A 13,857-nucleotide genomic window follows, 5' to 3' on the forward strand; every position below is an offset into this window, starting at 1 on the left:
AAATGTATGAGTTTCCCCTCTCAAGGCCACCTAAGCAAGGACTGGACGACTGGAAATTTATTAAATTTTCATTTTTTAAAAAAATCAGGATTGTTTTGAGAAAAAATGGTGTTTTACCTGGAAATTTGCATTCTGCAAAGGACTGCCAAACTTAAGTTACTGAAAACCTTACTTTATGGTCTTTATTAGACTCAAACCATGATGCATTAAATGTATATTTCAGCAAAATATGTTAAAGCCCTGAAGGTCTTCATCATCTTTGTTGCCTTTCTCTGGACATGGTCCAGCACTTCAATGTCCTTCTTGAAGTGAGGGGCCTAAAACTGAACTGAGTACTCAAAGTGCAGCCTCAGCAGTGCTGAGTACAGCAGGACAATGATTTTTTATACAATGTCTGCAAAAGTCAAGCTAAATTGTTGTTGGTATTGCCCATATTCCTTTCCTGCTGTACGTACAGTTCTGAGTTAAAAAAAGACATTACTTTGCATTTGTACAGTATCTATGCTCATAAATGAGCTGTCCTGCTTAATACCCATCCTTAGAAATGAGACTGATTGGCAGCTGAATAGAGCTTAGATATAGCTGTTTAATAACATTTCAGATGCATTAGGAAATTGAGAATATCCATCCCTGTGGGACTGTCAACTATAATACAGTACATGTGCCCTCCCAGAGCAACAGGATTTCAGGACAACTGGAATACTCAGTATAACACATATTTCATGGGAGGCTATGTAGGTTGTGCACTCAAGCCCAGTGTTTCATCCAGAGGTGAATAGAGGGATGCAGCATTGTCGCAGTGTCTGAAGAGATGTGATTATTCCAGGTGTCATCTGTTGGTCACTTCTAAGCATCGTCCATTCTACATTAATATGGACTAAATAGACCATACAGGTTCCTAGCCTCACTGTGTGGTCATTGAGGAAGACTTTGTGGGCACCTCCATAGTCTTAACAGGTTATGTAAAAGCTTTGAATCTGTTATTCCCATATACACACACATTTATTGGCTTCAAAAGTTGCTAGGTACCTTTGTGCATACAAATGACTCGAGTCTATATATCTGCAAGATTAAAGAATGTATTATTGTTCAGATCAAATATTTACTGCTGAGATCTATGTTAGGCTCTAAGGCACGTAAGCAACCTGGACATTTTGATTGTAGCCCAAACTCAGTGGACAGGAATTTGAATGCTCATACCCCATTTTTCTTGTTGAATAGCTTCTCCATACTTGTCATTGCTGCCTAATGGTTTTTCACCATTTATTTGTAGGACATTAAAGAGGTCTTATTAGGAAATTCTGAGCATTGTAAGAAAATCTCATTGTCATAAAAAGAAAAATGTAAAATGCTTACTTTTGATATCAAATGTCCATGATTTTAATAACCAGTATAAAAACTATAAAATTACATTCCAACAGAATTGTTTTATTAGTTTAGGATAAGAAATTGCAACACAATCTTAACTTTTGATTAAAACATTTATGTTTCTATTGCAGATTGCCACAGAAGCAATAGAAAATATTAGAACTGTTGTTAGCTTGACCCGAGAAAGAAAATTTGAGTTGATGTATGGAGAATATTTGATTGTACCATACAGGTATAATAAAAATAACTAAGCTAAAAAAAATCTGTAATAAATTGCACACATTTACTTCAACAAAAATAGTTGGTTTTTTGATAGTGTGTATGATTTAATGTATAATTTAATTACCTCAGAATTAATGTAAATATTTTGCATATTTTTTTATTAACAAACACAACCACCACCAGCTGACTTTTTTTTAAACTTGATTTAATTAATTTTCTTTATAATATTGGTATTTTCTATTACAATGTCACTTGGTTTGGAAAAATGTTAGTTTTAAGTGAGCTTTGGAAGTGATCTAATCTGAATTTCCACCTGAAGTGTTTTTGATATTTAATTAAAAGCTTTTTAATGTAAATTGAATATTACCTTCTGCCATTTTTTTAAGTATTAGTGGGACTGAAAATATTTGAGTAATTGCTTATTGGCTTGTAGCTGAAAAAAAAGTAATATAAATCTGCCTGGACTAAATAAAAATTTTAAAGTCTTAAAGTGAAAAACTAAAAAGATTCTGTCAAAGAAAGTTTTATTTGTTCTAGAAGGGAATGTTTCATTTTCAGATATTCGTGAGAAAAGTAAAGGAAATGACAGCATCTGTACACAGATATAACAAGAGACTTGTGAGGATGCCACTAACACATCAACCATAAAAACTGAGTGATTAGAGCACAGTGCAGGACATAGTGCTTAGCTTTTTTCTCAGGCTGATGGCTTTTGAGTTTACATCTCACAACTTTCCAAACAGTGTCTAAACCATTCTCAGGGTTGACGTTGATGGGATTGCTCCGAGACCTCCATCTTACTGTTGTTCTAGTATAAAAAAGAACTTATTGCCCTATGGGTCAGTTTGTCTGGAAGAGACAGAGATATGTTTTTTAGTTAATGTTTCGGTGTATGTACACTTTCCATTCATAACAGTATCAACTGAAGTCAGTTGGTATTTGCATATTAGAACTTAAGTATGATTGCACACTTTGATGAAAATGTGCATTCTTTCTTACAGAAATTCTGTGAAGAAGGCACATATATTTGGCTTTACTTTTGCCTTTACACAAGCAATGATGTTCTTTACCTATGCTGGCTGTTTCCGGTTTGGTGCCTATCTAGTGGCAAATGGACACATGGAGTATAAAAGTGTGTTTTTGTGAGTATCACATGTGCAATATTTTTTCTGTCTATCCAGAAAAATCCTTTATTATTTAAGAGACTCAATACAGGGCTGTGTAAACAAGTTTGAAAAGACTGAGATTCTACCAGTATAGATATCAGTGACCTCAATACCCAAGAAGATCAGTCATATCAATTTTTTGTTGGCAACCTAATTGTGGTAAACACAGCTCATTTTGACTGGAAGATGTTGGAAAATGCCTGCATCCCATCTGCTAGCTGAACATCACTAGTCAGCTGAGTGAGTGAACTTCCAGTGGCTCAGTCAGACTTGAAAGGGATTGTTTGACCCAAAATTGCGTAAGCTCTCCTAGGCTGTTTAAATGCAGAATAAAACAGATTACTTTATGAGCTCTGAAAAGACAAAATTTAAAATAAATGAATCTATTTTACTTTGCTTTAAAAGAGGTCTCATATATCTCATATGTCAAATACCACTTCTCAGTTGTGTGGCAGTAATTAATAGCTGAAGACAGCAGGTTCTTAAACTATTCTAATGTAGCCTGTAAAATTACATAAAATTTCATAAAATTACATAAAAATCACCACAAAGCAATAATAGCATAGTTTTCAACCCTTTTCAGTATTGTAAACCATGCTATTTTTTCCATCAGAGCTGTGATAGAAAATTAAATCTTTATTGTCCCCTTGTTACAGGATGCCTTTCATTGATGCCTTAAAAATTGATCACTAACTCCCAAAAATCATGGAACCATAGAGAGGAAACCATAGCAATAGCAGGATTAGAGTAACAATTTTGCTATCCATTGACCCTTTCCTTATAGCCCCAGATGAGATTTAATATACTTAATCAGTATTAATAACTAAAGAAATTAGTGCTAATAAATAATGCAAACACCGAATTTAGAATGCAGACATGTTTATTTCACATCACTGAAAGAGGGTGAAAAGGGAATTTCTGGAGCTAAATGAGTAATTGAAGCAATAATAGTTGGTTACTACTTTACTCTTTCTAAATTTAGCCCTCTTTTTTTCTCTGAGTGAAAAAAAAGTTGGCTGCAGCCCCATTTCCATTGTCCTTTTCTCCATTGTCTATCGATTATTTTTTTCCTGATTTCTTTTGTAGAGTGTTTTCAGCTGTTGTATTTGGTGCGATGGCCTTAGGAGAAACCGCCTCTTTTGCTCCAGACTACGCTAAAGCCAAGATATCAGCAGCCCACCTGTTTCAGCTGTTTGAAAGAGTGCCCTCAATAGATAGTTACAGCGAGGAAGGAGAGAAGCCCGTAAGTAAGCCATGTGTAATGGGTGATATTTTCTGTTGGTAATATGAACAGCACTCTTCTCACTTCCTTCAAACTGATTTTTCCTCTCCTGATTACATCCTGTTCCCAATGCATTTTTGACACTTTATCTGAAGACAACATGGACCAAGTTCTCTATTGTGAGTCCAGCTTTTGCTCATAATGGCAAAAGGTTATTTGTTTGGAAAACCCCTATGGATTTTGGGGAGGGGAGTAAATACTTCTGGAATTCTATTAGAATCATCTGTGAAATTGTCTCAAAGATGTAACTGCCACGGTCCGAGGGGGAATGGGGCCGTGACACAGCACGGACGGGTCCATAGACAAGGCAGAGGTGCAAATGGAATACTTTATTGAGGTGTCCTGAGGTTTTATGGGTTCAGGCGGGGAAAGGGCTAGAACATGGGGTGGAGCATGAGACAGACAAACGGGGGACACAGGCAAAGGGGGAGGAACGTGGGAGGAACCGGGGAAGGAAAGGGCGAATGGTAACTGTCTCCTCTCTGCAGCTTCTGCAGCCTATCAGAGAGGGGAGCGGGGAAGCAGGGAGAAGGCAAACTCGTGGCAAGCCCGGGTATGCCCAGGCTGTGCATTGAGTAGTGGGGATACAAGGAAACCACATAATAACAGTAAAGTCCATATAGTAAAGTCCTGTCAATTGCTATATGTCTTTCTCCACACCTGGAACCGCTCCCATCCTGAATCTTGTTCATTCACATGTAACAGTGATGCTCTTTTAATTCCAGGAAACATTTGAGGGAAACGTAACCATTAAAGATGTGGCATTTAACTATCCAAACCGACCAGAGGTCAAAATCCTCCAGGGTTTGAATCTAAAAGTAGAAAAGGGACAAACTCTGGCTCTTGTTGGTAGCAGTGGCTGTGGAAAGAGTACTGTTGTTCAGCTGCTCGAGAGATTTTATGACCCACTTGATGGAGAAATGGTAAGTATTTTTTCAAGAACGTGTAAATAGATTTAAGTGAGGGTATGCTTACTGGTTTTATGTGATGCAATAAAGTATAATAGATAGTTCTAGTCTTCTTTTTCAAGTATTTTTAATGTTAAAAATCAGCACTGGCTCATCAGGGCTCCTTAACTGAATGAGATGTACGTAAGTCCCAGTTTCCCACATTGTATGGAATTAATGAAACAAGATCTGTGTGGTAAAAATATGCCTGACCCATGACCTAATGGTGGTTTTGAATTCAGAGCAAATTTCCTGAGTTTTTTATATTATGAACACTTTAAAATTTGTGAAACATACATATACATATCTACTTCTGTATAGTATAGTAACAGAATTTGCTGTCTGTGTTCTTTCAGAAAAAACAAAACCAGAGAACATTGCCAAAAATAATTTTTATAGTAACTTTTACTTGTCAGAAACATCTTTCAGAGTGTGTCCACATACCAAGTGATAGACTGTAAATACTTTCAGTAATTTTGGCTTAAAATACATGTAAAGTTTCCTACATTACTTATTCAGCAACTTTACATATTTTTTTTCACATAACAGTATTGTTTATTGCCATTGCTCTTTGATGTAAATGTATTCAGAGATTGTGTTTGAAAAACAAGGCGCGCATTTTGGGCTGGATGAGATGAGAATAAGAAGGATTTCGGAACTTGTCTCTGCAGAGATATTCACAAAAAGGGAAGCAATACTTAAATAAGACCTAGATGCAATGGACAAGATTTTTTTGAGAGTCGAAATGCCCATACATGTCCAAGTGTAGCAAAATGATTTGTAGAAAGTAGCAGCACAAGTACTCCAAAAGTATGTTTAACCAAATCTGTCTTCCTTACCAATTTTTTTGACCTTGTATTCATGGATAACCAACCACGGTTGCATGAAAGGAAAAGCACAGACCTCTGGCATAGAAACCACAAAAGTGGTGGGCTAATTCAGAGGCTGAGTTACCCTGCAAATTCAGGTGAAAGGGGTGTATTTTTAAAAGCTGTAACTGTCCAAGCAGCTGTACACAAAAGTGAGCAATCGTGCTGGTCTCATAAGGAGAGTAACTATGCCTAAAAGTCGTGATGTTTGGTATGGTAGGTCCAAAATGCATAATAACTGTATTCTCTAGTTTCTCCAATGATTTTTCACATCAGATAAGGGACAGGAAGCAGATCTTAGCAGCCTGCAAATCCATTGGAATTCTAAGGAAAAAAGATGGTAAATACCTATATAGTCAAAAGCCATTTCTCCTTTCAAGCTTATTTTTCCTGCTGAAGAAAAAAATGAAAGAACATTACCCAAGGTTCTTTGAAATTGCCTCAGCATACCCTATCTTTCATTGTCTTCAGAATCCTAATTAAACCTGGAAACAGAGACTGAGGCAACACTTTTATAAAATAGCCCTCAGAAAATTTTGGGATATAGGGCAGAAGCAGGGCAAGGGATTATGTGAGCTTTCAATTGATCTCTCTAAGGAAAGAGCTGCAATTGCACAACTTCTGTGTATGAATTTACAGTAAGTCTCAAATATATCTATAGCCATGTGACTAAAATTTAAAATGTTTGCTTTCTCAGCTTTTTGATGGCAAAGGTGCCAAGGCACTAAATATCAAGTGGCTGAGAGCCCAGATTGGTATTGTCTCACAAGAGCCAATCCTGTTTGATTGCACTATTGCTGAAAACATCGCGTATGGAGATAACAGTCGTCAGGTGCCATTTGAGGAAATTGTTAATGCAGCAAAAGAAGCCAATATTCATACCTTCGTTGACTCTCTGCCAGATGTAAGTTATTCCTTTTCTCTTCCACTTGGAACTGGAAGTGACCTGAAGTGGCAGGGAAAAATTGTGTCTGCTTGTAAATACCTGGGGTACAATAATTCCCTGAGATGAAAAAAGATCTGAAACCATTTTTGAAACATTTTTCCTTTCTTAATTGTGTTTACCATAATTATTTTTACTCTGGGAGATTCCAGTGTCAGGTAGAGAGCTGAACATTCAAGATCTCAGGGAAGAAAGGACACAACTGTAACTAATTGAGAGCTGGAAGTGAGGAGTGGGGGTTTTTAAGTAAATGGAATCTTTCTTTTTAAGCTCTTGTCCATCTCAAGCACATGTAAAAGACTCTGCTAGACTGACAAGGTTATACATTTCTTCTAGTTTATCTAGTCAGAATTTAAATTTCTAGTATTCCTGTGGTCTGAAAATATAGTTTTTCACATATATATATCTGACCACCACACGATAATGTAAGAATGAGCATCTTGGTCAGACAAAAGGTCTGCCATGCACATCATCTTATCCCAAGCAGTGACCACCAAGACATATTTACAAATAAGTATTCAGAAATGCTACACATTTAATCCCATTTCCCCTGAATTCTCATCTTACTTTGCGTAATTTGTGACTTGGGAACTTCCTAAGGTAGAAAATGTTTTTTATTATTTAGTTTTGTATGGATTTTTCTTCTGTGTGTTTGATAAATCAGTTTCTAACCTGTGCCAACTTGCTTTCAAAACTTTCTGAAGTTGGGAGGTTGCCAGCTTAGTTGCATGTTGTATACATTCAGACTGATTTCAGGCCGATAAATAGCTTAAAAAAATACAAAAGCTGAGGCCCATGATTTTTGCAGACCGTGTTTACTTTCTAATGACTTATCAAGATCTGCTGGTCTGCCTTAACTTTCATAACTCAATAAGAAGCATAATTGTCCAGACAGATATAGATAAAGTCTAAAAACGTCTGTGTCCCTATATAGATATATAATTTGGCCTGAATCTGATACATCTTGCACATTGCTTTTTTTTTCAGGATGAATAAAAGTTGGTTAGAATAACTGATTTATTTGGACACTAGCTTGGAGTGTCTTAAGTCAGGGTTTGATCCCCAATATTGTCACGGACTTCCACTGATCTTTGGTGTTCTGTCTCCTGATTGAGAATAACATTGCCATCCAACCCTAGGGAGTGCTGTTGCTTGGAATTTAGGAAATACTTGATGTTACAAAGAAGTCTCCTGGTGAAAGATCTATAGATCTGTGTCAGTTGGCAATTCTGATCCGTTGTTTTCAGAGAGCTACTGGCACGGAATATGCAGTTTATGGGTGGCTGGTGTCAGGGTTGATATGCTTCAGTATACTTCAGAATTGATTTGCATTCATAGACTGAACTTAATCTATTATTTCCAGAAATACAATACCCGTGTAGGAGACAAGGGAACGCAGCTTTCTGGTGGTCAGAAACAACGTATCGCTATTGCCCGAGCTCTTGTGCGTCAGCCCCAAATTCTGCTACTGGATGAAGCTACTTCTGCCTTAGACACAGAAAGTGAAAAGGTAACTTAAGTTTAAGACAGGAGTCTAGAAACTAAATTCCACTTCCCCGGTTTTTTTTTTTTTCTTACATCATGATTATTGTTTTTACTCTCCCAGATTGAAGCCAAAAGCTGGAAATATGGTGTCTTATGCAAACTACACATTTATGCTAATAACAGACAAATATAAAAGTCTTACTCCTTCTTGCAATTTTTGCATCTGTATGGCAGTAGACAGACTGAAATTGCAATGAAGAATGCATTCTTCAGCCTAGGATTCTTCAGGCTTCAACTGAAAAAGTACTGTCAAACTTGAATCAGGACACACAAACTGCAGAAGCCAAAAAGACTGAGAATGCTGACAGAGAACTTTTTTTTTTCTGTAAAACTGACAAATCTTGTTTCATAAGTTTTCTTCTTCTCCTAATGCTCTCCAGTCCTTGCTGCGTGTTCATGGTTAACACAAGATGTTATGTGAAAATTTTTAGAACTCTTACTTCTTTTTTAAGCCCAAAGCTGCAATCTTGGTACAACAGAAATACAATCTAGCTGTAAAAAAATTAACACAGAGTCCACAAAAAAACTTACTCTTAATGAGGCAAATGTTATATCAAATATTATAGTCTGAAAAGTTAAAACCTTTGGACCAAGTTGTTATCAATTGTAGGCATAAAAATGAGGTTTGAAGGGAAAATGCCATTTAAGAATCCCATGATTCATTGTTTTCTTAATTATGTTCCAGTTGGGCACATAATTGACATTTCATCTCTCTTTTTATTCCTCATTAATAAACATAAGGAATAAATAAAAGAAAGCAGAGATTCTTTTTAGCATTTTTCTGCCACTGCTAGCTCTAAGAAAAAAATGATTCATGAGACTCCCTGCAAAATCAGGAGAACTTGTATGATAGCAGTTGACCCAAGAATACTGACTTGATTCCATGTATAATTAATCTGTCACGAAAGAGACCTGTGGAGGTCCCCAGTTAAACATCTTCTTCACACAAGGGCCAATACTGAATTCAAACTTAGATTGCTTAATGCTGTGTCTGGAAGAGTCTTTGAAAATCTCTAAGGAGATTCAGCAGACATTCTTTTGTCCCTGTTCCAATGCTTAATTGTCTTTGCAGTGAACACTTTTTTTTTTTTAATATCCAGTCAGAACATCTCCTGTTACAATTTATGACCAGTTTCTCTTATTCTCCTGCCATGCACCTCAGTAATGAGCCTGGTTCCATCTAATCCTCTTGACTATCACACCTGCTATAACAGTTTTGACTCTTTGCCAATCCTAAATCAGGAAGCTTGAGCGAGATATTCCCTTTCCCTCACTCTCTCTCATATTGCAGTTTACTTCGCAGCTGTCAGAATAGTTCACCTTTTTGTTTGTTCATTGTGCAGATTGTTCAGGAAGCTCTGGATAAAGCCAGAGAAGGCCGTACCTGCATCGTGATAGCTCACCGCCTCTCCACCGTCCAAAATGCTGACAAGATTGCTGTGATACAGAACGGCAAGGTTGTAGAGCAAGGCACCCATCAGCAGCTTCTGGCTGAAAAAGGCATCTACTATTCTCTGGTCAATGTTCAAAGTGTGTAATGCAACCTGTAGAATAAAGGCAGTACTTATCTCTGAATTCCCACTGGAGCTACTTCTGCCACTGTAATTATTTCAATATCAGCAGTCAGTCTTGATACTTTTGGTTTTCTTCCTTCCTTTCATAAATCATACAAAACTAAGTAAATATGTACCAGTTTCTCTGTATTAGCTTTCATTATTCAAACAGCTTTATTATGTGGCCAAAACAATGGCCTGTTGTCCTCATGGAAGTAGAAGCATGCTAAGCCAAATGTAATTAATATTAGCTTACTTTGAACTCTGTCAAAAGTCACATTAAACAGGCTTGTCTGTAACCAACTTGGAAACATTCTCATGCTCAGTAAAAGTAGCTTTGCCATTGTCAGAAAGAAACCTCAAGCCTTATCCTCACTGTGCCTGTGTAAGACACAAGTCAGTCCTATTAGGCTTGTTACCAACCTGTTACGAGAACTTGCTGGTCAGCTGAAATTTGATTCCAGATGTCTCTTGTGGAGTTTTAGCCTGGCATGACAGTAAATGTCTTGAAAACATGGGCAAAGTCTGAAAACAAGGGTCTCAAAACTGGAAGTACCTCAGTGGTGGTTGGTTACTGATCACCAAAGAGTTGCAACCTCAAGACATGGAAAAAGACATAATGCAGGAAAGAAACAGCAGATCAGAAAAAATCTCATAACTGATGGGCAAGACAAAGCACCTGCTGCAGCCCGGGAAAGAACTATCTGCAAGTGTCCCGAAGTCCCAGGGGTCAGAGGTCAAAGACTAAGAATTCTGAAGACTGCAATATTTTATAAAAGGTGAAAATCCAGGATTTGGACTTGGAGGAGGGGGAAGGAAGGCATCTTTTTCATTGTTAGCATGATTCGCTGAAGAGCTCTTGAACTTGATCACCGTAACTAAGACTCCCAAGGACGGTAATTGTTGGTGCTAAATCCTTGGCATCAGCTCTGTGACATTGTATATTATTTGCTTATTTAGGATGACTGTTAAGTGCTAGCTGCTTTGAATATGTAGTAATATTGATCTGTAATTCTTAAAATCTAAACGTGTATATTGTTAATGCATATTTATTCAGTAAAGTTTTGTTTTTAAGTTTAAAACTGGCCTGATTAATCAATCTTCCACAATTCCATCCTAGCAACTTCTGATTCCCTGAGATTTATACGTATGGTCTGTCTTACATATCTCTAGATATTTATACACACAGATCTAGACATTTATACACACATTAACTAGGCTCATCAATGTACTAATAACACTCCTCAGAATGTTGATTGATGCAGTCTCATTGGAATCACATACCTATTTTCTTTTGTTTCTATCTTAGATGGAAAACCAATTTGACTAGGAAATTTGTTTGCTTCCTATTTATGCATTACTTGATACAATAAGATTCTTGTCCATGAGTAAGGCTATTATTCTGCATAATAATATAAAGAAGTTATACTTGCAATTGCAAGAATTGAATAGATACGTTATAGTCTGAAGATTCAAGTGAGAACATATGTAGACTGACTTTTTTTTCACTAAATTCTGAGTGTTAGTATTTTGTTTTTAAACTAGGATTTTTAATTTTTGATGGAACAGTTTCTAATGATTGGATTAGTAATTACTAGATTCTTTCCTGAACTTGTGTCATTTTGAAGACTCTTCATTTACCAGACAAATCTAACTCTTTATGAAAATCAGAATAGCACTGTAAATATTTTACTACAGATATCTGCAAGTCAGCTTTTTAAATCCTGGCCACGTAGTTTAAAATATATTTCAGAAATTCACATCAAATATAGAAACTTTCTAAAACGATTTATTTTTCCCTATCCTTTTCTTCTACTTTTCTAAAGAAGTATTTCCCCTTTGTTGAGATCTATGCAAAAGTTTTCATCATAATTACAAATCCACTATAAATGCTTCAGGAACTATCTGCTCACAATTTCTTTTCAGAATTTTCTTTCAGAAGACTACAGCAACCATATTACTGCAACTGAGCTACCACTAAATAACTCATCATGTAATTTACGGTCACAAAGCCAAAGGACAGAGAAGAACACCTCCAAAAATGCGTTCTTCACCACATTCTATTAATGTACCTTCTAATTGTAATGCTTTACCCGAAGGAAGGGTTTACTGAACTAGGACAACTCTAAGGACCATTATTCTACCACATCTTTCCAAAGGCATAAGAGGCCTTACTCCAAAGCTCAGCCTTTTCAGTTAGGCTCTGAGATATTTTGGTTCCCCTTAACATCATAAGATACTTGTCTGAGCTCTAAGCCCTCCTTGTTGGCATAGTCAGCTCTTGTCTCTGACCATAAGTACTCTAAACTTTTGATGATAGGTATGTGTTGTTATTCTGAAGTAATAGGCCTTTTTTCCTCTGGCCTGTTCTTTTGAGAGCCTGCAGCAGTTTCAATCAGAACTTACTGTTTTGAGGGAGTTACTGTTTTCTTAGGTAGTCTAGCAGCTTTTCCACACATTTCTTGTGCCTCTTGACCTGTTACCTTTGGAACAAGTCTTTAGAGAGATGTCGGCATTGACACCACCTTGGCAATCCTAACCACTTTGCAAGCGTATGCCACTGACCATGGAGAGACAGGAATCAAGAAGGACTTAAGTCCAACAGTGTGACAGCCCTCCTGCTGAAATGACTGATCAAAATAGAGTTCTCAGAAGAAAAAGAGAGTTTAGGTCTAGGAAGTCTTTCTTACCACAGATTCTTATCAGGGTGTTGCAATTGTCCAGCGTTCTCCAGCATACTTACCCCTACAAGGACAATTTGCTGTTCTATATAAAACAAGTCCCTTACTAGTAAATCCTTCTATAATTTCTGACATAGTGCAAGAACATAAATATACTCCATCATCCTCCCTCACCTGAAGAATGTCTGAAGAAGTATTTCTCACCATGTACTATATGCCATGTACTATATGCCATGTACTATATGCAAAGGAAGACTGTACATCAGTTCTGGATCTCTGCTAGTCTTTTCTTCAGGCATTCCCTCAAAGTTCTTCCTGAACTATCCCACATGTTGGGAGAAGTTCAACAGTCTTCCCTCTGATACGGACTTCCCATCAATCTTCTTTCTTTCAAGTAAATCTTTTGAACCTGTTGTCTCTTTCTTGCTGCTATACTGGTCTGTGAAAACAATCTTCCTGGTAGCATTAATTTCTGTAAGACACTAAAGATCTCATTGAAGCATTTCTTAAAGAGCAATCCTTGTGATCGTTCACAGTACAAATAGAATCAAGTTAATCTCTTTGTCAAGGTGTAGAGTTTATTTGTACATTTATAACACTTCCTCCTACTCCTCTCCCTCAAAACATGGCAGAGTGCCTATGAAAACAGGGTGAAAACACTCAACTAGCAATTCTTGTACAGAAAAAACCACATTGTAAATATATCTATAGACAATCTAAATAACTGTTATGTCGAGTACCCAGTCTTCTAGACAAATCATCTAGAACAACGTAGTTTAGTCATTCATTCATTCTGTATTTCTAAGAGAGGACGGTATCTTTTATTCTAATTACTTTAATGCAGTAAAATGAAAGCGGAAAGTAAGAAACAGGACCCGCAGCAACTTCAAATCCTTTGCTGTGAATTTCATGGACTGGAGAGATATCTGAAGTAGAGAGGAAGGAAAGGTGCAGAACACACAAGGACAGCAATCTTTAGCAATCTTTGTTTTTGAAGGGTGAGTACATTTCCTTTTGTCTTTGCGTGCTTATTCCTGCATACATTTCATTCTAGCTGTACTCTGTTAACTAGGGAGATCAGCATCATAACGCTGTTATTGTAGAGATCTAGGACAGGACTGCATGTAAGTCAAAGTGAGCATTCACACCTAAGTCATTTCTCTAAGCAAGTCTGTCTTCTGCAGGGTTAACAAAGGTCTGGCCAGGGCACAGTTCATCCCATTCTAGAATTGCTGTCACTAGCAGGTCAGATTAGCAACAACCTTGTATTGTGTCTCTTCA

At 37.0% G+C, this 13,857-nt stretch overlaps 1 protein-coding gene across 1 annotated transcript; it reads left to right on the plus strand.

Annotated features, from left to right (window-relative positions):
• The first annotated feature begins 1,469 nt into the window (after positions 1–1,469).
• Positions 1,470–10,977, plus strand: LOC113940447 (phosphatidylcholine translocator ABCB4-like). Its single transcript, XM_027631592.1, has 7 exons — positions 1,470–1,600; positions 2,592–2,732; positions 3,843–3,999; positions 4,764–4,961; positions 6,552–6,758; positions 8,161–8,307; positions 9,686–10,977. The coding sequence occupies exons 1-7, from the start codon at positions 1,485–1,487 to the stop codon at positions 9,878–9,880; spliced, it is 1,161 nt and encodes a 386-aa protein (XP_027487393.1). The 5' UTR covers positions 1,470–1,484; the 3' UTR covers positions 9,881–10,977.
• The last annotated feature ends 2,880 nt before the right edge of the window (positions 10,978–13,857 follow it).

This window comes from Corapipo altera, unplaced genomic scaffold (genome assembly GCF_003945725.1).
Source record: "Corapipo altera isolate COAL_440 unplaced genomic scaffold, ASM394572v1 256, whole genome shotgun sequence".
Classification (NCBI taxonomy): Eukaryota; Metazoa; Chordata; class Aves; order Passeriformes; family Pipridae; genus Corapipo; species Corapipo altera.

Excerpts from the sequence above, each read along its gene's own strand:
- LOC113940447 (XM_027631592.1), top strand. The coding sequence starts at position 1,485 with ATGTTTCTATTGCAGATTGCCACAGAAGCAATAGAAAATATTAGAACT. Across the intron at positions 4,000-4,763 it reads GCGAGGAAGGAGAGAAGCCC|GAAACATTTGAGGGAAACGT; the intron begins GTAAGTAAGCCA and ends TTTTAATTCCAG. Across the intron at positions 6,759-8,160 it reads TCGTTGACTCTCTGCCAGAT|AAATACAATACCCGTGTAGG; the intron begins GTAAGTTATTCC and ends TATTATTTCCAG.